This window comes from Pseudonaja textilis, chromosome 3, assembly GCF_049901715.1.
Source record: "Pseudonaja textilis isolate UNSWEBS1 chromosome 3, rPseTex1.2, whole genome shotgun sequence".
NCBI classification, from domain to species: Eukaryota; Metazoa; Chordata; class Lepidosauria; order Squamata; family Elapidae; genus Pseudonaja; species Pseudonaja textilis.
The window spans coordinates 22,545,134-22,570,571 of NC_141992.1; the positions used below are offsets into that span (position 1 = coordinate 22,545,134).

The 25,438-nt window shown below is 38.3% G+C and overlaps 1 protein-coding gene across 2 annotated transcripts in view; it reads left to right on the top strand.

The window, feature by feature from the left end:
- The window catches only part of PREX1 (phosphatidylinositol-3,4,5-trisphosphate dependent Rac exchange factor 1), a 222,152-nt gene that overhangs the window by 93,763 nt on the left and 102,951 nt on the right, over window positions 1–25,438 (top strand). For both annotated transcript variants that reach the window (XM_026697513.2, XM_087929017.1), the window contains exon 2: window positions 22,866–22,937. In XM_026697513.2, coding sequence (XP_026553298.2) covers window positions 22,866–22,937 — 72 coding nt within the window. The remainder of the gene's footprint in view (window positions 1–22,865; window positions 22,938–25,438) is intronic.

Consider the following 25,438-nt stretch of genomic DNA (forward strand, 5'->3'; position numbering starts at 1 on the left):
TTTCCTAGGATATTAGCTAAGACTAAAATATTTGCATATTCAGTTTTTTGTCCAAGCACTTAAATTAATGAGGATTTCTTATGTTAACCTAATTCTTTGATTTGAGAAATTGCTTATAACTGAAGAACTGTTCTATATTAATATATATTTCACCAGCTGCCACTTTCTGACCCTCCATTTCTCATTTTCTGTCCTGGCTTTCCACAGTGTGCTTAACTTTAATTTTTTATGTTTGTGTATGTTTGACATTTTAGGTTAGAATGTCACAGAATTCTTGTCAGTATATCTGCAGTTTTTATTGGTTAAGATTAGCTTAGGAGGTTATCTTTTCTTCTACAGTTTGAATTCTATATTTTGTCTTGATATTTAAGAAGGATTTGTTGCATAAGTTTCACATATAATGAAAATTACCGGTTATGTGATAGATATGTGTTCCCAAAATAACAGCTTTAGGGGAATTTTGGATAGAATTCTTTCCTCCACAATTTTGAAAGGATTGGTAATTTCATAGCAAGAGATCTAAAAAGGAAGAGTAATTTGGCAGCTGTCACAAGAGATGGGATACATACTTTTCATAAGAATTGCTGTTATGCAGTCATCATAGGAAAGAGCAGGGTTTCTCAACCTCAGAAAATTTAAGATGCGTGGACTTCAACTCCCAGGGTTCTCCAGCCAGCATATGCACAGTTGCAAAGTACTTTCATTTGAATTCTAAAAAATTTGATGTGTTTGCAACAGGAAGGAAATCATACAGAAAGCTAAGCTGCAATTTCCATCTATGGTGGATGGATTGCCTGTACAGTTTGAAATAATTGACTTGTTGCACAAGCCCTGACCAAAAGCAAAATGAAATATATATAAAATATATAAATAATATATAAATATATAAATACACACACACACACACACACACACACACACACACACACACACAGAGAGAGACACTGTGTTTCCCCCAAAATAAAATCAGGTCTTATATTATTTTTTTCTCCAAAAGACACGTTAGCACTTATTTTCCAGTTAGGTCTTATTTTGGGGGATAATATTTCTGCAATTCATATTTACAATGTTCTTTGGAAGGATCATGGATAGTACGTCTACAAATACTTATTAGTTAAGTTGCACCAATCAACTTATTTGACTTTGAATACAGACTTTGAATAAGCTGTCCCATTTGGAAAGTGTCTTTTTTTGGGGGGGAGAGGAAAAGGAACATAGGCTAGTCCACAATTCCACAAGAAATAGGCAAAGCAGGGTTCAAAATTTTGTAGGCAGAGAATAATAGAACTGCAGTTCTTTTCCACTAAGGTATGTTGCTTTTGTCTAGAATAGTTTTCAGCCTTAGCAACTTTGAGATGTGTGGACTTCAACTCCCAGCATTCCCCAGCTAACAAGGTTGTCCTGTATCCAGAACTGATTCTGAAATGAAGGGAAAACCGTGAATTCTGTTGAGAGAGAGAGAGAGAGAGATGCATAGCACTTGTGCAAAAGCATAGGGCTTAACTGATGACTTTGCCATTAGTTTCATTCCATTTCTACTTATGGAAAATTATAAAATGAATGTGTTGCTTACTTGTTTTGGAGTAGCTCTCAGCCAAAGGATGGAAAGTTTTGAAACAGATGAGGACTAATTTTTAAGAGAAGTATTATGGTGTTCTATTTTGCTGATTCCTTTTGAAATTGTCCCCAGTTTGTAAACTTTATAAAGGGGTCAAGAAGTGTGAGCTTTTTTAAAATTTTTGTTTCTCCACTTTGACTCTCTATTTATAGCTTTTAGAAGTTGGCAGAGTGGAACAAGTTATCTCTTCCAGGACATTCACTGCAGAACTGTAATGAGAACTAGTCAGGTCTTGACTGACCTTTAAGGTGGGATGGCATTGCATTGCCTAACAACAACACTCTCTTTAATAATTAAAGAAGCAATAGAGGACCTACTTGTGCATCAGGCAAACAGGATCAGTTTAAAGTGCACTTTAATGTCCACTTTCTGCCCCATTTACTGAAATTCATAAAAGATATAAGTGGTCATGTTCTATAGGCAATCATTGTTTGGCCCAAGTTTACTTTCAAATACTAGTTACATACTAGAAAATATAGTGGGTGGGTTTTTTTTGGAAAAGTTAATGGGAATAAAAGTTATATTTTCTGATGCTTATCATGCATATAGAAGATTTTTTAAAAGTAAATTTGTATGTAGTAAAAACTGATTTAATTCCAAATCTGTAATTTATGTGCTCTCTCTCATTCTTGCCCTAAGCAAGGGGTTATGTACGGTGGCCTATATACACATAAGCTTTATTCATATGACCTGCTTAACCAGGTCATGGGATGTGGAAGAATTATGTCATGCAAACTTTAAACCATAGTCCCAACTATTGAGCTAAAAGTAAGTTTAGCCCAACAGAACTGGCTTTGTTTGGCATTGAATTAATCATCTCTCATCCACTACTCCTGCATTGTGAGAATTTATCAAAAAGTGAACAGTTCCTTCCAATTTTTGAAATCAATTTGAAGTCTGAAAGAGATTCAGGGCAAGCAAGTTTTCCTACATTCTGTGATTGTTTTACTTTTTTCTCCTTTTGTCTTCCCCGTTCCACATGATACAAGAATATTTCTATCTCCCCTCTTCCTCCTTCCCTCCCCCCCTCTCTTTCTCTTTCTGCCTTTCCTTAAAGAGCTCAAGGTAGCTTACATATGAAATCTCATTTCTAGGCATTAATCCTGGAAAGTTAGTGTCAGGATTCCGGCACTTAGCCCCATTTAAATCACGAGTCTCGAGCCAAACTTCCAAAACTTCAAAAGGATTTATTGGGAGTTAACATGTCCAGCATTGCCTGGGTGTAGCCGACTCTGAGACATATAATTCATTGTCACCCTTGACCCTGGCTTTCCCCCATCCCCTGGGTATATCATAATTCATATTCTCCAATGGGACACATCCATAGCCAAGAGTCATCAATCATGCTCTCCAGTTAGAATTTTGGCAGAAATTTTGGTCACCTAGTTACTATTTTTGAAAACATTTATGGAATGCAGTTCCGATTTTGCAAGCTGCTGCACTGTTACCCCTTCTCCTTCTGTTGGCAACTCTAAAAAGACCATAAAAATATTTTATGAGTTGACAGTAAGTTGGACTTAGGGAGCAAGATTTCCATTGAATTTCCATTTCTGAAAAGGTACAGGTAGTCCTCGACTTTTAGTGATTGTCCAAAGTTACAATGGTACTGAAAAAAGTGACTTATGACAATTTTTCACACTTTCAACTGTTGCAGTATCCCCGTGACCATGTGATCAAAATTTGGATGTTTGGTAACTGGTTCATGCTTATGATGGTTCAAGCGTCCTGGGTCATGTGAACATCTTTTGCGACCTTCTGACAAGAAAAGTCAATAGGGAAGCCAGAATCACTTAACAACCAGGTTACTAACTTAACAGCTGCAATGATTCACGTAACAACCGTGGCTAGAAAGGTCATAAATTGTGGCAAAAGTAAGTTAACAAGTGTTTCAGTTAGCAATTGAAACGTTGGGCTCAGAGGTGGTATTCAGGCCAGTTCTGGAGAACTGGTAGTGGAAATTTTGAGTAGTTTGGAGAACCGGCAAATACCACCCCCGCCCCCATCTATTCTCTGCCTCCCGAGTCCCAGCTGATCGGCTGGGTCTTCTTTTGTTGCCTTGCACAGGAAAACAGAGCTGGAAAACAGAATAGTGGGGTGGGGAGGGAATGGGGATTTTGCAGTAACCTTCTCCCAGGAGTGGAGAGGGAATGGGGATTTTACAGTATCTTTCCTCTGCTACACCCACCAAGCCACGCCACTCCCACCAAGCCATGCCACTCCCACCAAGCCACGGCCACAGAACCGGTAGTAAAAAAATTTGAATCCTACCATTGGTTGGGCTCAATTGTGGTCATAAGTCGAGGACTACGTGTACTTGTACCCATTTTTCCCAAGTCTTAGCCCAATTAACCACTACATCACACTGGCTCATATGGCTCTTCCAGTTGTTGTTAGTGATGCAGACTCTGATTGTGCTGATTTGCTTTGTTGTCTTACCAAAGAGGAAAATGGAAATGAGAGATTCCCGGTTTCTTTTGAAGAGACTGGGAGAACCAAAAACATAGGTTTTGCTGAATGGTTTTACTGCAGGATCCAATCAGGATAGGCTTCTCAGGATGGGCTCCAGCACGAGTCCAAAAGCTCAGCAGACTAAACCTCTGGTCCCGGTGACTGTCCCAGATTGGATCCAGCAACATTATTCTGGGGCACATTTTGCCTTCATTCATTCATAAAACATCTACTGCTGGCATGAAGTCTTGAATGGCTGAAGGGTGGCTGGATTGTTTGTGTAGTATGAGCAGAGTTGGTGGTTTAATTCACATACATCATGGGTAAAGTAGCACTTAAAAATACTGACTTTTAAGGATTCTAGGGCATGTTGTGAAATTGCAGCATGAATGGGGGCCCAGTTATTCTTCCCTTTTTTCTTTCATTTTAGAGAATTGGGTTGTTAAAACAACTAATGTATGTGTGCTAAATCTAAAATAGCTGTTGTGCTTCTAATTTCAATATGTGTACTGAAATTTACCAAAATTGTTGCCAGGGTGCCAGTGGTAGGATTCAAATAATTTAACAACCAGTTCTCTGCCCTAATGACCAGCTGGGTAGGTGTGGTGGAGTGGACATGTGACTGGGTGGGCGTGGCCAACTTGACGTAACGCACGTCGAGGGCGCTTCTCCTTGTCTGGCCTCTCGTGACTATGGGGATGCTGCAACTGTCATAAGTGTGAAAAACAGTCATAAGTCACTTTTTTCAGTGCCATTGTAACTTTGAATGGTCTGTTGTAAGTCAAGGATTACCTGTACAAAAATACAAAAAGCTTCTTTGCTTGCAAAAAGCTGCCCTAAATATCATTCATTAGATTAAAAATACCTGCAAGCTGAATTTACATATCAGGCAGGGTGCCAGAGCACCTTGAGTAATTAAAATGGTTAAAATGCAATGATAGCTATGAGCAGCCAACTCTTGCTCATAAAATGAAACCCTTTAACAGAGAGGTCATTTAAGCTCTCCAGAAAGAGCACACCCAGCAGAAGCAATCCTTAGATTCATTTGCACTACTTAAAGATACCAGCTGGTCTCATTCACCTCACAAGATATCCCAAGAAAATCATCCAGATTTAAGGAAAGATCACATGCCCCCCAGAAAGGCAGTAAAAAATAAGTGCCAAGCTTGCATCCTGCCTCTTGGAAGTACAGCCCAAAAGAAAACTGCTAGGAACCATTAAAGCAGTAAAAGAAGACCCCCTCCCCAGATAGAAAATGAAACCATGAGGCAGGAAAAAATTCAAACAAAATACAAATAATTAAATCACAACAGTAGATGTTGCTTGTTAAACCAATTACCAGACCAAATAGACACAGGAACTAGCCAGATTACTCAACCCAGTTTCTTTTCAGGAAATTGAGATTAACTCTTTTCCTTGCAAACAAAGCTGAATAGGGCAATTTATCCCCTTAATAAACACAAGATTAAACCTGTGTCACCAAGCACAGAATTAAACTTCACCCAAAACCAGTTTTAGACCAAAACAAAATCTTTCTAGCTAACCAAGAAGCCTTGCTGAATGTCACTTATCTTGGTTCCTTGTCATTAAAAGCTTCTTTCTGGCAGCTCTGCTTCATTATTCAATTATTTTTTCAAAGTGCTGACCATTGCATCCTGGGAGGAAGTATTTCCAGGGGAGTATTTCCTCCCAACAACAGTGTAAAAAGCTTAAAACAACACTTCCCTTTTAAGAAAGTCGAGCCCCAGCAAAGAACACCTCCAGAGACAGTAAGTCTAGGCATACTGCCAAGAATGTAATAAGGGTTAACAGAGAAGCAGTTTTTGTAAGCAGAGCAATAAAGGTTAGACTAGAAACAACCCCAGAATGTTTCTTTCCTGCCTTTCTTACAGGATTAGCCCTGTAAAGTGAAAAAACAAAAACAAAGGAAGATTTCTTCCAACAACCGGTTCTTTGAACTGCTCAGAAAGTTAACAGGTTCTAGCAAATAAGTGTGAACTGGTAGAATTCCACACTGCAGGGTGCAAAACACACTACAGCCACAAAAAAGTGATTGGAAAGCTAGTTCTGATCTGCAATGTTGAGTTTTTCAATCAGTAAAGAAGAGCAGATAGCTAGCTAACTGCCCACTTTATAACCTGTTGTGATTTTGACACCTATTGGAACAAACATTGGGTAGACAGAACATTATTTTGTAGCAGATGTTCAAATAGCCATAACATAGTCAATAAGTTTTCTGTTTGGTTGTGGAAAGTCATCTACAGTGCACACCTATCTTTGACTTCACACATTAGTGTGGGCTTTTTTTAAACTACTGAATTTGAAAGTAATTCAGCATGTAAATTGAGGGAATAAATAAGCACATATTCCTTCTCTGCATATCTTAAGAATGCATCATAGGGAGCATTTAGTATTTGAGAAATAATTAGGACTTCAGTACCCTAATTAGAATTAAAGCATCTTAATTTCACAGTAATTACTTTGTTTTTTAAGAAATACATTTATGCAAACTGAGATTTAAAGGAGCAGATCAAACTTAAGTATAGACATTGGTGTTGTTTGAAATGAGATTTTGATGGAATAAAAAAATAGAAAACCATAAAGCACTCCATCTATTGTTCAATATTTTATATGTACTGTATTTTATGAGTATAAAATACTGTATAAGGCATTAATTCTGTTCACTTACAGGTAATCCTTGACTTATTACTGGTTGCTTAGCAGCCATTTGAAGTCATGACAGACCCTCCAAACCCAAATGTACTTATGACTTAGATTTAGAATAACTTTATTGTCGCTTTGAATGTACCCTAATCGGCATACATTAAAATGAAATTTCATTTTTGACCTGGATTGAAAGTTACAATGGCTGGGCCCACTCTGCAGTCATGTGAATGTATTTTGGGTACACAGCATCGGTCCTCATTTGCAGTATCCCAAGGTCACATGACAACAATTTATGCTGTTTTTGCTGGAAACTGGTGTTTACTTCTGGTTTCTTGAAAAAAGAATCTATTACAGTTAATGGGTTCCCTTAACTCCAGATCCCTTATCTGCTGTCACATTTGCTTAATTAATGCCATGTTCACTTTATGGCTGGTGTGTTCACTTGGTAAAATTGGGCTGGTTACATGGGTGCCTCATCATACTACTGTAGAAAGAAAAATCCATCTGGCTCAGTTCCAATCCGGGAGAAAGGCTCTGGAAATAAAATGGAGGCTGAAGTTTCTTGATGAGCAGAACCAGCATGTGGTTCTGGGACAGCTGACAAATTAGCTTGATGAGTACAAGGATTTTTATATAGTTTCTGAAATGCTGCAGGGTTTGTGCAATGTAGTGAGCCTGGTGTCTTTTGCTATTCTAATGGTGGTGGCTTAATCCTATTATGTCCTAAAGGTCATGTCCTGTTTTTAGAATTTGGGTGGAGGGGGGTGTAAATTTTAATCCCATCACTGGAGGTGAAGGTGAGTTGTTTGTGAATAGGCTGGCCCAGTCTTTCTTAATGGGCACAAAATGTCCATCTCTAAAGATTTCAGGCATCTGCTGGTAAGCTATTAAGAAAGACTGGGGATGCTTTCTGCCTTTAAGAACATATATCTCCATTTCTCCTTTGGGGAATTATAATATTTTGCCTCTTTTAGTATACCCCCAAAATTTTCATTCTCTAGAATGGGGGGATGTTGCGTGATTACTTCTTACCATCATGATATGATAGAAATTCCAGGCTCCCATTCGTTCATAATTTAAGGACTCCTTGTATTCCTTGTCTGTGTCTCCTTCATTTTTAATTAATATTTTCTTTTCTTATAGACTATCTAATGCACCATGTAGTAAATATATTAATTATCTGCTTCACAGTTTGGCAGCTTTCTTAGAATGAAGATTGAAAATTAATGGTTAAAAAATGTACTACTCAAAATTAATCACGAATCTAGTTCTGTCAATCGCCTTTACCAACAGCTGTGCAAATAATGAAACAAGACATGCAACTACATTAGCATAATCTATTTGGAAAATTAGCAGAGATAATGCTTAACTCAACTGTCCTCTGTTAAAAGAGAGTTACTTTTTCAAACTTGGCATCTAGAAATATTGAACTATAATCACTACTATTTCCCCCCACGCCAGGCACCTGAGGTCATCTTGGCCAGGAATTATGAAAATTGTAACGCAGATGCAACTTGTCTAGAGTAAGGGTGTTAAACTCAAGGCCAGATCAGGCCTGTGGGGCTGGCCTGGAAACAGTGAAGGACCGGCCCGTGATGCCCCTGCCGGTGAAAATGGTGCTTGGGAGAGCCACACGCTGCTTCCTTGAGCTCCATTTTCAAAGTCAGAGGGCTGCAGGAGGCCGTCACGGCTGAAAACGGAGCCCATGTGGGCCATGCGCAGCATCCACAGGCTCTGTTTTTGCTGGCGGAGGGCTAGCAAAACAAATTACTAGCAGAAGTGCATTTGATCACAAGGCAAGGAAGCATACAGAAATTCCCCTGCTGGAGATAATGGATCCCCCCAGCTCGCCTGGTGCCCCTGGCACAAGTGATGTTGAGCTGGCCACACCTACCCTGGCCATGCCCCCCCGAGGTCAAACACAACCCTGAGACGTCCCTCAATGAAATTGAGCTTGGCACCCCTTCTCTAGAGCATGCAAAGTAGGGAAATACTAAGCAAAATGTAAGTGATGGTATGTATGCTACTATCACTGTCCAGACCAGTCATGGCATGGTAGGCTCTACCCGGCCATTTATAGAAAGACAGGTACTTAAAGAACTCTCAGCCCGCTTTATATGACATAAGTAAGTTTCAAGAATTCACATATTCTACACCTAAAGAGGATTGATGACTTCTGCCAATAGTGATTTCTGGCCCTCCAGCTCCTGGTATCTTTCGTAGCTCAGTGACAGAGTACATATCGCAAAATCTGAAGTACAATTTTCAAAACAATGGCAAGCTATGCAAACCTCTGTTAAAAACCTCTGTTAAGGTATGACTTTTACAAAACTGACATCCATTCTAATACCAATCCAATATAGTTTCCTTAGCATTGCATGAAATACATTTGCACCCAACTGTTTGTGCTTGATAATAAGCTGGAAAAGGGCAATCTTTTGTTTGTTTTTGTTTTTGTTTATTTGTTTGTCAGTTTAGTTTAAACATTAAGTGGGCTTTCCCCCCCTTCCCAGCAACCGTTTTTAAAAAAATAATTGCTCCCTGCTCCGAAGCTTTCCTCTTGCACATTTTCTTAACTGCCAAAATATCTCTTTGTTGTAACAGGAACCCAAGAAAAAAGATAAAGATCTTGGCCAGTCTTAACGAGGTACCTATTACAATATAGATTTTTGTTTTTTTACTAAGGATTTTAGGGAAGGATATGCTCCTATTCCTTCCAGCTGCCACTTCCTTGTAGAAAAGCATGCTAAAACTAATCCAGTAGAAAATCAAAATTATTTAAGAGTACAGAGGAAACAGGAAACGGGCTGATCAGCATACAAGGATGAACCTGCAGTTATGACTTATATCTGCAAACTAGAAAAAAGAGAAGGATGACACCTCGACTATTTCTGGCTCTAAGTCTTATCTGTAATGATCTTCCAGGCCTTACTTCAACAGTTAAAACGATTCCAGCAAATTTTATCTTTAGGTCAAAGTGTTAGAGATAGGACCACAATTTTGATACTGCAGAACTTGATACACTTGAAACCAGGATCAGTTCTAGGTGGCTTATTTAATAGCCTATTTTGAAGTTTCCAAATAGTCATCTTATAGGGAATTTTACGTAATTGTAACCTATTATAATACCACAAAATATTGTTACGGTATGTGATTTACGGTACTGTGGTATGTTCTGTATCTCTTATCTGTATATATAAAAGCAAAATACCACTCACGCATCATCACAAAATCTCCAGAACCATAAAGCCTACAAACTTGAAATTTGGCACGTATGTCCCTCTTGGCATCTAGATGCTAATTGAGAAAGGATTTTTCAAAATGACCATCAGAGCATTAGTATTTCATATATTATTATTATTAACAACTCTGATGCTTAGAAGTTCTACTCCCCCTCCCCACCTGAAAAGAAATCTGTTCCAAATGCAAAACACAAGTAGAGGAGAGGAGTTTCAGTTTCAGTTTTACTTTCACAGCAGCAACCATCTTTAATATAGAACAGTTGAACTAAGCCATCTCCTGGCTCCTTGCTGTCTCCTTTTTGCTCACACAGCTAATACTGTTTCAGTTTCCAAACAGCCCTCAACTCTCTCACACATTGACAAAATGTTAGCCAGATGAATACAGATGGATGCTGGTAGGCAGAGGCCGATTCCCACCCCCCTTTATTTTCCTCCCGAAAAGCTAAGCCTGACTACATAGTTTCGTAGCAAAGCATGGGCGTCAAGCTAGTATATATATTATACTATATGTCTGTTACATTATTTTATATAAAAATAATAATGGATGATGATGATGATGATGATAATACAGATGTTTATTATGTGTAAGAAAACTCCTAAAATGTTTTCAGCAGGGTGTGCAACCTTCGCAACTTTAAGACTTATGGACTTCAACTCTCAGAATTCAACAATCAGCCATTCTGGGAGTTGAAGTCCATAAGTCTTAAAGTTGTCAAGTTTGAACACCCGTGATTTAGAGTATTGAGGATTTTGGAGATCATTCTTTGCCTCATATGCATAAGTGATCGCATCATCTGAGGACACTGCAACTGTCAGAAGGGTGAGTCAGTTGCCAAGCATCTGAATTTCGATCATGTGACCATGAGGATGCCACAACACTGGTAAGGAGCCTTGAAAGAATTCTAGAAGCTCATCGTGCAAACTTGGTCTTGTATAAAGAGGAAACAACAGTCATACATGGGAGAGATCATTGTGCCTGTATGTTATGGTTCCAGACAGCTGAAGTTCTTTGCAATTTATTTTTATTCTAGGAGGAAAGATATTTCTCCCAAAACTGACAGCATCTGTGAGGGAGATAATTTTCATTTCAATTCTGTTGGGGAGGAAAACTTCTACTTCTATGTAAAGTTTTTTAATCTTGTGGCCAATGCTACTTTCTCTTCTATTTCAAGCTTGTAATAAACTTAGTACATGGAGACATCCATGCAGTTTTCTTGGCAGCTATATGGATGCGATTTGCTATTGTCTTCTTCCAGGATGTTTATCAGCTTTCCTGTCTAGTCTACATCTGTAGTATTCCCTAGGGTTTCCCATCCAAATGGTGACCAGGTCTGACCCTTCTTAGCTTCCAAGCTCAGAAAAAGCTGGTCTGGTCAAATACTTGTGGGGAAAAGTGCTAATTAGTCAATCAGCAATAATATTTTATTAGATGGAATGATTCCTCAATGAATGAATTTATTATTATTGATGAATACACTACTGGCACAGACTCAGAACATGACAGATGGCTTGAATAAAAAGTTGTCCATTAAAAAACTGTTCCAATTAGTAGCTCAAAGCTGACGTTCAAGGATTTCCAAGAAGGGTAATGGATGTATCACAAATTCTTGGCAATTTCAGACTGTTGCTTTCATTCCATTCAGGAATATTTTCCCTCTTTCCATTTCAAATAAAAGCCCTGTTTTATGTGAACTCTCTGGCACTCAGTTGAGTTTGCAGCTGTGATGAAGGTGCTTGCAAAGGCTAAATTCAATCCAGCATGAAAATTAGGAACTGAAGTGTTAAATCAGATATTTGCCTTGGACTGCGAGTTCTGATGGGAACGCTGTGGTTGGTAGGAGGTTCTGGAGTTTATCTGAGGTTGAGAGGCAGAGGGAATGTCCTTTGAGTAGCATCTGAAAGAAGTAGTGAACTCCCACATTGAACAATAATTATATTGCTTGGGTTGTCAACATCAAAGGATAACTCTTGTGCCTTACCTGGGATGTACATTTTAGTTTTCAAAAATGAATGAGAAAATGGAAAGGGAAAATAGAAACTCAAACTAGATGGTTTGAGTAAACAACTCTGTGTATTAACATCTGGGTCTCTGCATAGTTACAATGCATTTCGTATTCTTTCTGCTGAGTTTGGATAAAATTCATCAGGCAAAAGGTTTAATTTACAGGGACCTAAAAGTGATACTCATATAGCTCAGAAACAAAGGTCTGTTTGGAACAGTGGAACATATTCATATACCTTTTGAAATGCTATCTTGAGTATACTTTTCATCCTTGGTGCTGATTAGAACTTTGGAAGAATTGCAACATCCTGTTTGAATCCCTGGTGTTCTTGAAACTTTTCTGACATTCAGGGAGCATAACCCTCAACTCAGTTGCCTGGGGAAGGTGACACAAATCTAGCTTCTCGAGGAGGGTTATAGAGCAGGGTTTCCAACTTCGGCAACTTCAAGACTTGTGGACTTCAGCTCCCAGAATCCCCAACTAGCTGGGGAATTATGGAAATTGATGTCCAGAGGCTTTAAAGTTGCCAAGGTTGGACACCACTGGTATAGAGCATGCATGATTTTATGAAATGGAAGGAGTTGGGGTAGAGCTTGTACATTTTTGTAAGAATTTTTCTACTTTTTTCCCATGCTTCAAGTATTGTCAAGAATAGTGTTCAGGAAACCAAACAGGACGGTTTCCAAATCTTCATTTCCTGTGGTGGTCCTGTCTGACTTGGAACAAGACCTTATGTGTGTGTGTGTGTGTGTGTGTGTGTGTATGTACACACACACACACACACACATATACATACATACACACACGTGTGTGTGTGTGTTATGATATTCTCTTAAGTAGATGTCACATGTATATTTCTCTGCAGCACACTTCCCTAAGAAATGCTAACTTCAGCTTCACCAGCTGAGCTCTGTGATCTTAATTAGTTGGTTAGTACCTTTCAGCCAGCTTGAGTTGCTACCTGAAATTGACAATACCTTATTCAGTAACATAACTGAAAGTTCTTAAGCAACTCTAGCCCATTCTTGCCATTGCAAAACAGTCTTTCTGATGCTGGAATAAGTTCATGTAGAACTAAGTACGTTTTTGTTTTTGCAGTTTTTCACTCTTACTTTTGTTACAGAGGCCAAGAAAGTTAAACAGTTAGTGTATGTCTTTCTTCACACACACACACACACACACACACACGTCCTCCTCTACCTATTTAGATATCTGGTAACCGTATTTTCACATCTTTTTTTGATGTGTTTATATGCAAGATGGATTAAAGTCAGCCCCATAGGCAAGTCACAATCTGTTCTATTATTATTATTATTATTATTTTTTTCAGAGAAAATGTTACTGAGGAATATTCCATGCTCATTTGTCATATGAGTAAGGAAGTGTTTAGAAGGAAAAGGCAAACCATTCAAACCTTTTATGTAATTTATAAAATAAATTGTTTGGGAGGTCTGACTATTGGTACACTCTATAATCAGTTTCCTAATTAAAGCTAAATGTTGCATCATTGTAATTTTTTAAAAATAGATTTTAGTGATTTTTCTATGTGGTAAATAAAAAATCTAGAATGCACTATTTCAAAAGAAATAGAGTGTAAAGTGTATATTGCTAAATATTTACCAATCAGAAGGAAATGCTTTACATGCTGAGAAGCTATGTGTGAAGGAGATGGCTATCAATTTTTTTCCTGCTTAATTTTTTTTTCATGTGGAACAGTACAGTGGCTTCTGTGTTATTCATAACCCAGCATCATACGAGTTGAAGCTATGTCTACTGTAGTCGTATGTAAATTGGCTGTTACAATTCAAGTATCAGAAAAATAATGTCTTCTAAATCATTATTTCTGTGCACACTGCGTAAACCTTGCATAAGACCAATTCCAAGCTGGCAGCAGCGAATCACAAAAAATGTGAAATCACAAAAGGTGACCAAGAAGGGTTCCTAGAATGAGGCCGAATCTAAGGGAATGCTGGAACGGATAGATTCTTGATTAACATTTGATTGTAATATACACTATAGCAGCTTTCTTTCCTCTTCAACTTCCCCTTTATGTTTTTAAAAAGAATGGCTTGATTCTTTTCCTTGACCCAAAGGAAGCTGGCATTTGAGGCTGCATGTGATAGGATTGTGTTTTTGTAAGAACAAAATTCTAAGGCATTCTAAGAAGAAATGGAGTCTGGGATATGGTTTTCCTTTCACAAAGGCAATGCAGGGAATAAAGAGGATGTCATATGAAAGAAGGATCACAGTTCTACAGTTTACCACTCCCAGTTTTTCTTGGACACTTGGCAATTATCTGCATTTTATCCTAGAATAATATGAAATTTGTTGCAGAAGTGCTCTTGACTTGCAAACCCAAAGTGAGCAAATATGTGATTGTGAGTAACAAAAACTCACATACACCAGGGGTGTCAAACTCAAGGCCCGGGGGCAGGATCTGGCCCACGGAATGCTTAGATCTGGTCTGCAGGGCTGCCCTGGAAACAGCAAAGGACTGTCCCGAGCTGTTTCAGCCAGCAAAAATGGAGCTCAAGAGGGCTGCTCGCTGGTCTCCCGAGCTCCGTTTCCGCTGGCAGAGGGTTTCAGGAGGCCATCACAGCTGAAAATGTAGCATTTGAGGGCTGTGGGCGACCCACTTGAGCTGTTTTAGCTGGCAGAGCATTGCAGGAGGCTGTGGCAGCCAAAAACGGAGCATGTCAGGGTCATGGGTAGCCCTCTAGAACTGTTTTTGCTAACAGAGGGTTGTAGGAGGCCGTCGCAGCCAAAACCGGAACTTGGGAGCCTGTTTTCACTGGCAGAGTGCTTGGGCCACCACAAGCACCCTAACATGAGTGACGTTGAGCTGGCCACACCCACCCTGGCTATGCCCACCCTGGCCCTCCAAGGTCAAACACAACCATGGTATGGCTCTCAATAAAAGTTTGACAACCCTGACATACACGTTCAGGAGCTGGAGCAGTTTCCATGGATAGAAGCCGAGATTTTTATTGCTTTTCTACTGAAAATAAACGGCTCAGATTTTTTTTAAAGCATTCAGATACTTAATAGATAAAGTGGTTGCCAATGTCTGCCAATTGAAGTAGAAGCATTCACAGCAAAAAGATCACTGCATTTGGATTTCAACTGAGTGAAGTCTATTAATTGCACATTATCCTGAGACGGGAAAGACTTCTCAGCTTGAGCCTCTGCAGAGGCACTATCAGCAAAAATAAACAATGCTGGTCTAAATGAAACAGTGATCTGGCCCAATAGAAAGCAGTTCTGTGTTACTGTAATACGTGTGTATTGGAACTTCATCATTTCATTACGGGGATTGCAAGTTAGTGTTAGAGTGAATAGAAGCTGCAGATGGATTTGCATGTTGTGTGGACTGACCTTTTTGGAATAACCCGGATGCCCTTAAGTTTCTAACTAGATTAGACCTTGTAGGTCATCTAGTCCAACCTCCACCCAAGCGGGAGACCCTACACCATTTCTGACAAATGGCAGTTCAATCTCTTCTTGAAAGTCTCAAGTGATGGCGCTCCCACAACTTCTGAGGGCAACTTCTGTTCCACTGGTTGATTGTTCTCACTGTCGGAAAGTTTCTCCTTATTTCCAGATTAAATCTCTCCTTTTAAACTCTGCGTGTGGCAGAACCTAGCCAAATTTTAACAAAATTTGAAAAGCTAAGTTGGCTCAGACCTGGTTACACTATAGTTGAGGGATCATTTAAAAAAACACTAGAGACATGAGGTAGATTGAAAAGTTGAAAAAAAAACTCCTGGAAAATGGCAGTGGCAAAATTCCCATATTATTGCCAAGAAAATGATCTAGACCTACATAGTGAACTGGAGTCAGCTTCAACTTGTGGTAGCCCTTATTGTTTTATTCCCTTATTGTTTCATGCTTTTGAGATAGTTTTTCCACAATTTGTTGTTCGTTTCCTCTGCTGGAAGAAAGGCCTTCCAAAGAGCCTTTCTTTCTTCTAAAAACAAGAAAGCTTGCTTTTAGACCAATATCATAAACAGGAAACAAGGAAAAGAAAACATTTGTATTCCATTTCCTCTCATAAAATTCCTTAAGTTATTTAGGTGGGGGGGGGGAGATCGGGTTATCCCCCCCCCCAAAGATTTGTTCATAATTTATAGATCATTTAAGAGAGTTTATTTCCAAATCCAGCATTCTGAGGATTAGAGATAATCTTTCTAATCTATCTCTGGTGCAGCTAGGATGATTCAAAAACCACAGTATACAAACTGAAGAGAACAAATAACAGTATGAAGGTTCCCCTTCTTGAATTCCTCATGAACTGTTACTGAGCAGCACATAGCATCCAGTTGTGAGTATTCAACGATTATGATAAGTAGTGAGCTAAATATCTAGATATAATACACATGTAAGCAGTGCAATTCAACCAGTGTAACAACCGGTTTGGTGAGTGTGCGCTTTGCGCGCATGCAGAGCATTTGCTACTGACCTTCTCCAACAATCCCTGTGTGTTAAACAGCTGATGTGTGGCAATCCGCTGTGCCACGCGAATCATCTGAGCTTGAAAAGCAGGATATAAAACAGCCTAGAGCCCAGGTGAGCGGGTGGACTGAACTGAACCAGTTCACTCCCAGCTGATTCTCGGAGCTACCGGTTCGCCTGAACTGGGCTGAACCAGTAGAATCCCACCCCTGCATGTAAGATGCTGTTTTTGAAAGCTATAGTGATCCCTGAAAAAAATACAGTTGCTGGGAAATGATTAGACCCTGTCTGCAATTGCAAAAGAAAAACAAAACCTCTGCAAAGCTTCTGCCACTTGGCACTGTTCTTCCTTTCTTAAGTGTTTAGCAAATACTTCCCTCCTTCCCCAAATTATGCCAGGCCAAACTGGACATGGCAGAAAGCATATAACATTAGTTATAGGTATATAAAGATTGTTATTGTAACTGTTGAATTCAGAGAGATAGGTGTATTTTTGTTTTACTCCTCAGCCTTGAATAAAGTAGAGATTGTCCTCCTTAACTAAGTATTCGATGAACAAGTTCCTACAATCAACACTTATTTTCTGTGAATTTCAGAGTAACAGGCAAATTTTCCTTTTAGTTGTGGCTGAGGACTGTAGGGATGTAATTGTGTAAATACTATAATGTGAAACTGTAAGCATGCAACATTTTCTTTAGAGGCGATATTATCATCATCATGTTTCATAAATATAATATTTTGCCATTACAGTCAGATATGGAAAAATGTTGAGTTGTTCCTCAAGCCCCTCCCATTGCAACCAGAAATATTTCTTCACCAAAGTGTTATTGGTCAGTGGCTCTGTCAGGAATATATTTGAAATTTAATTTGATTAATGTAATTTAATTTGTAGGCCACCCATCTTTCAATGATTATGGGCAAAGTCCATCTTCAAATTTTATTCATTGTGCAGTGTTTGTCCCAGGAAGAGCTTGTACAAGCCATTCTGGGCCAGTTGTTCCTGTAGAAGTAATCACAAGAAGGTTTCAGAGCAGTTGTGATTAGCTTTTGAGTAGTGGCTTTGCAACTTTGTTGAATGATCTACACAGACCTCTGAGAGAGAGCAACTTGAGTTGAGGACCAGACTAACAAGTGTGTTCAGGCTTAGCTTGCTTTATAGCAATAACAATAGCATTTAGACTTACATACCGCTTCACAGAGCTTTACAGCTCTCTTATGCTGCAATCTACCCCTTGGGCATTGTTGCTAAAACACATTACACAAACATCATTGTGACTTAAGGTGATGGATTTATGGAAAAGAGGCACTCCTGACTGGAATACCGAACAGAGCAATCCATGCTACTCCACATGTTTTCTTGCACATCCTTCCTGAATCCACCTATTTAAACATCTTTGAGGATTAGTACACCCAGTTTTAATGAATGGATTTAGAGCGGGGGTTTGGGTATCTACCGAGAGTGTCTGTCAGGCCCATTCCTCAACAGGAAAGTCTAATGCAATTTAGATCCACTGAAACTCTTCCAGGTTGCTTGACCATAATATGTAATTTTACTGTCATGAGGGATTTACTGATGTTATGAACAGGACAGATTGGTCCAGTTCTTGGCAAGGGCTAGAGAACATGGACTCTTGGAAACAGCAGGAGCCATCTGCACTTGTCAGTCTCCCTGGCTTTAAATCTGCACTTGTTAAGAACCCATTGTTTGATCTTAGCAACTTCTTTCCATTCCTTCTGTGGAGGTAAAAGCCATTACTGGTTTGTGTAGAGATTTGCCATCAAGTGAAGTGACAGCAGATCTTACTGGCTTCAGTGCCACTTTTGAACAGGGGCTTCCGGTTAGAGGATTTGAACATTTCATAAGAGCACAGTGGAGAAAAATTCCTTTGTAGTTCCCGTGAACTGGCTGTGTGCCGGAGGGAAGTTCCAAAACTTAGCAGGGTTCTTTTGTATGTTTATATCTGATGAAGAGAGGGTGCTTTTTTGTGTAGTGAGTATGTAAACACTGGATTTAAGTAAGTGAGTAGATTATCAACATAACTGCACTGAAGTATTCCCATTAAAGCAGTACTGACAGCTTTTTCAAATGGAGGGAGAATACAGGTAGTCCTCAACACAAAACAGTGTGTCTAATGACTGTTCAAAGTTACAATGGCACAGAAAAAAGTGAGTTATGACTGATTTTCACATCTACGACTGTTGTAGCATCCTCATGGATGCCTGGGAACCGGCTCATGTTTATGACGATTGCAGTGTCATGGGGTCATGTGGTCACCTTTTGCGACCTTCTGATAAACAAAGCCAGTGGGGAAACCAGATTCGTTTACTAGTTCATTAGTTAGGCTACTAACTAATCAACTGCAGTGATTCACTTAGTTACTCTGACAAGGTCATAAAATGTGCAAGTGTCAGCTTTGGAAGCCATATTAGCACCAGACGCTTCCACACTGCCACATTCTTGAGCTTGGGAAAATGGAAGGGGGGAATTTCTTGAAGCGTATGTGGTTAGACATAATAAGAGATTCGGGATTTCCCAGATGTGCCAGTTTACTACTCTAATAAAAGGAACCTTTGAGCAGATGTCTGTCTCAGAGTTATCTGTTGGAGTCAAGGTTTTCTGGAATGCTGATAGTAAGACTCACTTAACAAATGTCTCACTTAGCAACAGAAATTTTGGACTTGATTGTGGTTGTTAGTCAATTACTACCTGCCCACCTTATTTGAGTATGCAGTTATGTGCAGATTTAACATTGTAATCAAAGCTGAGTACCTAAAACAAACAGAAAAAAATATTCTGCATCATTGAAACAAACTTATCTGTCTGATTGTGATAGCTAATATGATACGTGAGATGTGGCATATAGATCTATAGAATTTCTCACTTCTTAAAAAATATTAAATTTATCTTATTCTGTTTCTGTGTCAGTCTGCAGTATTTTTCTTAAAAAAATTCCATACAGTGCATAACATTTCACATAAAATTTAAGGAAATGCCAATTATGAAAGTTCATATAAGAATACATGCTCCATCTCTGGTGTGGAAAATTGTTTTCCAAGTGCTCTGAATTTCTTCCAATTTCTCAATGTATTTTTACACACAGACAAATGCTCTTTGCAATTTACAGATAGGTCTGTGGAGCTATTTTATATTTTCTGTTAATAATGCAAACAGACAAGGATGTCTTCTATAGTTAATTATCAGGAGTGACATGAAGATAGTTGAACAACAATTCATACCCATTTTAAATAGAATAGCAGTTTGCCTGTTGTGCTAATAGACTATAGAAAACACTATTCAAAATTTTGGCTGCTGCCTGCTTATCTTGTAGCAATCTAGCATTGAAGCTCAAGAAAATAACCACATCATGGGAGGTAACTGGTTCACATTTCAATTCAGCCTTCAGTATCTTTCATTCCTCGTCATCCATTTCTTCTGCAAACTGGGGATAAACTGCCTTACCTTAAACATAAAAGTTTACATACAGTAGATACTCTGAGAGATTTAGCAGCAAGCTCAAGTACTGGAAAGTTTTTTAAATTTTTCTTCCTGGTTACTTAAGAAGCTTCCATGTGAAATTGTTCAGTTGTAGCCATGGTTCATTCATAAAAATTTATGGAGGTCAAGAAATGTCATTTCTGTTTGGAACCCACTTCTATTTTTGCTTTTGACAGAAACTCAGTGAAGAAAGAAACTATTATATCTGTGAAATGTCTTTGTTTGACAGGTCAGGTTTATCTACCTAACTAGTTCCCTGTTTGATTTATAGGCTGCCCTTTTTTAATCAAAGTGAACACCCAAAGCACTTTAAAACCACATATAAATATAAATAAAGTAAGAAAAAATACTTTATCCTTGGGGTTTTTTTTTTGTTTTTTTTTAAATGTTAGAAAGATTAAATTTTAGTTGAATAATTTGAATTAAAAATAATTTTGTCTTATTTTCATACTTATTTTGCTGAAATAAAGTACAACAACAATTATAGATATTATTTGTTGCTAAAGGTGAACTTTTCTTTTTTTTAAATATCTTCAGAAAACTAAATGATCTTTGTGCTTTATAAGGCTTAAGCTCTGGTCTATGTTTCTTGGCCTTGATAATCAGGTATCATGCAAGTTGTCACTGATTCAGGTTTTTAGAAGTGTATAACAGAGAATTATATATCTTCTCTTTAAAGATTTATCTAAATGACCTAAAATATTTTACACCTTATCAAGATGTTTGATGAATCTATGTTCTGTGACACTGGAAAACTGACAGTCATGTCAAGCAAGTTGGAAAAAATAAGTAAATATTGGATTACAGTAGCCAGTAGAGTTTGAAAACAAGTATTCCATTGACTGCTATAAATCTTGTATATAAAACTTACACAAATTTGGTATCCACACTGGACTGTGGATGCTCTAGAAGATAAAAATATTTAATTGGGTCAGACACATGCTTTCATTGAGAACATCAGAGAAAAAATAAATATGTATCTTGATTATCAACAGAGCTGACTACTAATTTTAACATTTAAGTTCAATAAAAATAATTTGGCATCATGATTTCACCAGGGCCAGGGATGAAGAATTTAGATAAGCATCCATTGTGCTGTGTCTTTCTGCACTAAGTGTTTACAGGGAAGAGGCATTAAGTTAAGTGAGGTGAATCAAATAGTGGTCAAAATCCTTATTATTGTTTTTTGCAGGAAGTTAATATAAGGCAGTTTGCATTAAAAAATAAGGTACAATTGAATGGTAGCTGCTTCTGTTCCTTTAGAAACCTGACATTATTTTGAAGTAGGATAGTTCTACTTCATCCTAAATTCTCATTGAGTCACTGTGGGTTGTTCTCATTGTACTTGCATCCCATTGTGCTTGTCTGAAAGCCTGCCATTGAATGACTTGCTGCTTCAATTGTTCTCCAACAACTTCAGCTTAACTTCCCTCTCTTGCCTATAACCCTGGTATTTCCTGGTTGCCTTCCATCCAACTATTAACCCAGTCCAGTCCTGCTTAGGTTTCTAAGATCAGCTAGGTTTCGCCAGGTCCAGCTCACTGGGTAGAAAAGTATTACAGTTTGAACATTACAGTGGTAAATCTGCTGTAACCAGAGTTTGTATATTATAAGCAAAGTACTACTCACTCTGTCCTCAAAGGAGCTTGTGCATTATCGGCAAGGAATACTTTAATATATTATACATCCCATAAATCACAGCAGAGAAACTATAGCTGTTGGGAGATTATTGGACTTTAAGTCTTAATCAATAAAGCTGTTGGCTGTGGCTGATGATATATAATATACTAGTAGTAATTAATACTGCATATGAGAACAAGAAGCAACACACATCCTTTACTGCAGAATATCACATAGGACAATCCTTATAGTTGTGACAAATTATGGTACTCTGTTAGCGATTGTGACTGTGAGTAATAAATGTTCAGTTAGCTGGAATTATCCACAGCTTATCCTGAATTAAAAAGATCTTTGCTTCATTTTCTAAATATAGTAGCAGCTAGCCTTTTTCTAAATAGCAGTTGTTTTCCCCATTCTAAATTATTGAGAGTGTTGAAAATTGAATCCCATTCGCCATTAGTAAAAATGGATTGATGGGACTAAAAGAGAATTTTGGCATCTGTTGATACTTTCCCTCATTCCCTTGAATCTCTAACTCCAATTATATTTGGAAAAATTAACTTTATTGGTATGTCACCCCCCCTCCTCTCCCCCCCCCTCCCTCCCTCTCTCTCTCTCTCTCTCTGCAAGCTGTGCCCTCTCTTATCTGACCATTACCTAGGCAGCATTTCTTTGACCTGTCTCTCAAGGTCTTTCCCACATACCATTACAGGCCTTTTCCAATTCTGTAGTTCTGTGTTGATGTGTGGCTGAAACAAAGATGCAGCTGAAAATTGGGAGGTGGAGTAGGGAGAGGGAGACTTCATAAACATATATGTTATATGTGGGTTTCAAAGTGTCCTTATTTTCCTCTCTCCGTTTGGTTAAGCGCTTCAGTTCTACTCTGTCCTACCTCCCCCTAACTTGACACAGATTTTTTTGCCTGATGAGATCCAGACATTGCACCTCCCTAATCAATGCAGAACAGTCACCTTTTTATAGGACTAAAGGGAGCTTCAGAGAGGTTAAGCAAACAATAGTTTCCTTTGGTGTGCCAGTAGTGTCAATTGTCTAAGCAAAATTAAGTACCACCAGTGCTTCTGAAGAAAGCTGCTTGTTGTCAGACAAGCTGCAAGCAACTTGAAAAAGATGCTTTTATCGAAATGTGTGGAGTCCCAATACCAAAATGTTACAACTGATGGTTATAAGTATTTAAAATGAGCTCCCCTTTATGCCAGATTGGTATCTCATGGCTCATGTTGTAAAAGCTAGGAGATAGAATAAAGTTAAATTAAAGAAGATTCAGCTTGAAAATAATTATCTTTTTTATTTCCCTGCAGGCTTTTCTGCATCGAATTAGACAAAATGCGGTGGATAAAGCCGAGAAATATATAACAGAGGAAAATGTCAAGGTAATGCTTCCAAAACATTTTGGGGTTAAGAGTGAGATAATGTGAAGCTCCAACATTGATTCTGTTAATGGCAATGTTTGGATTACCACATTACCTTAAAGGAACAGAAACTATTTACTCCTACAAGATGCGTTAGGTGGAAAACAGCAGGGAGTATCTTTGCTTTTTCATCTGTTTGAAAAGTCCAATAATATTGTATCTTAGTATGAAGAAATGAACATGACAGCCATAGGGAGATCCTGAGACTCAGGTCCAACTTCAGTCCCTAAATATTGTTTCTTTTAAAACCAACAGAAGGTCTAGTTCAAGGGTCTTCAAACTTGGCAAGTTTAAGACTTGTGGTCTTCAACTCCCAGAATTCCTGAGCTAACATGACTGGAGGAGGAATTCTGGGAGTTGAAGTCCATAAGTCTTAAAGCTGTCAAGTTTGAAGACCTCTGGTCTAGTTGGATAAATCTGTGATTTCTACTTACAATCTCCATTCCTTTAATTCAGTGGCAAAGTACTGTATCTCTGACTTGGAAAATTAGATGCTTCTATTTCCCTCCTTGCTAAATTCCTTCATTTCTTGTAGAAAGCAATCATGCATGTCATTGACTTTTCTTCCAAGGCCAGTTAGTCCTCAAGCTACTCTGTTGTCCTCAGCAAACAAACAAATACAAAAATTGTTAGCAAAGTTTTTGTGGCTTTTAAATGCTGCAGTTAAAAAGTAATGCTACTGTTGTTTTTACTGCAATTACTTTATTGCCTGTCAATGTTCTAAATGTTTCTGTCTTACAATCAAATTCTGCATTTAAATTAATTTGGTTTTCTCACCTAATTGTTTATGCCTGAAATTTTGGGAGGTTTTTCTTCAGATGCACAGTCATATTTCTGTTTTATTTCTCTTTGCCAAATTTCCTAGGGAGAACCTGTCTTTATCCTCTTTCTTTCACACATGATATCTGAGTTGAATTGCCTCTTACTCCTCTGGGCCTTTCCTCCTGGATATCTACCTTCTCACTATATTCCCTCACATGGTGATTTGCTGCTACTGCTGCTGCTTATCTGTGCCTTTTTTCTCGATTCACGAACCCACTTTCAACAAAGCAAAAATTGTACCTCTCTCCTTTTCTATATTTTTCAAGGCTGGATATACACAGAATGCTTAATCAAGTCAATTGCAATCCTAATAGTTGGATTTGGACACTATGCTAAGTAAAACACTGGTTAATTCTTTTATGACTTAGTGGGTTATTGAACACAGAACATTTGTTATTTTATGATTCCATATATTGTGCAGTCTCAGCACAGAGTCACATAGCTCTTCCTCACTATTTTGCTCGTGTTCATGTTGATGCTTCCAGGTTTCCCCATTGGTGACTTTGGCTTAAACACTTTATGTGCCTTTCCAGAAGCAGATAACTGGTTATCTTTTGACTCGGGATGCTAATCTAGATGAACCTCAATTTGCTACAGATAGGCTCTTCTATGTTAACTAGATCTCAGTACTGTAAATAATGCAGAAGCCTATGGCGTCTTCCTTGCCAGAAATTTTAAATTCAGATAACTGTGCTATCAGTTTTCTGTCTTTAAGTTATCACTGAAAAGGAAACAGCAACAAGATAAGTTAAGTTTAAGTCTTTGGAACTTTCTCTGCATTATTACTTAGTTTTCTCCAGAAATGTTTTATTGTCTCATTAAAATCATTTTAGTAATACTTAACCATTCCTGTCTTTGACTGCTGACTAATAGGGCACTTTCAGTATGAAGCAAGCAGCTGAGGAAGAGACAAAAGGGCAGCAGGATACAGTTGGATAACTGAAGTCTGTCAGATTCCATTAATAAAGCTGCCTCTCCTCTGTGGCATATTTCATGCTGACATGAGTATTAGAGATCTTACAAGCTTTAATGGTGAAAATGATGATAACAATACCAGTTGGAAAGATGCCATAAAGAATTCATGATGAAATCAGCTTCTAGTTTAGTATAACATCTGAATTGTGCAACAGTGCTTTGCATTCTTCTGCCAAATCAGAACTGAAACAGAGATGAAGTTAAGTTGATTTGCAATCAGTAATTACATATGGTATGGTAGCTATGCTTGTTTAGGATAGCTGGTCTGATAAAACATAACTACCATTCTGTCTTAAAAGCTTACATTGAAAATTAGCAATAAATATTAATTGTGTTGCATTGTGAAAAATTGCATTTTGGAATGTTTTCAGTCTAATTTTTTAAACTTTCTGTATGTTCTGGCATAGATATATTTAAGACCAGTGGAATTTACAGAGGGGTGTGTGTGTGCGTGTGCGTGTGTGTTAAATGCAGCAAGATGGTGGATATATCATCATGTCCATATGCAAAACAGATGGGGATAGGATTGTGACCCATTGCTAACTTGTCTATTACACACACACACACACACACACACACACACACACACACACACTGTGGTCACCACTGCTTTTTTTTTTTCTTCTTTTTACTGTGTTATTAAACCAAAGGGTGGAACTTTTCAT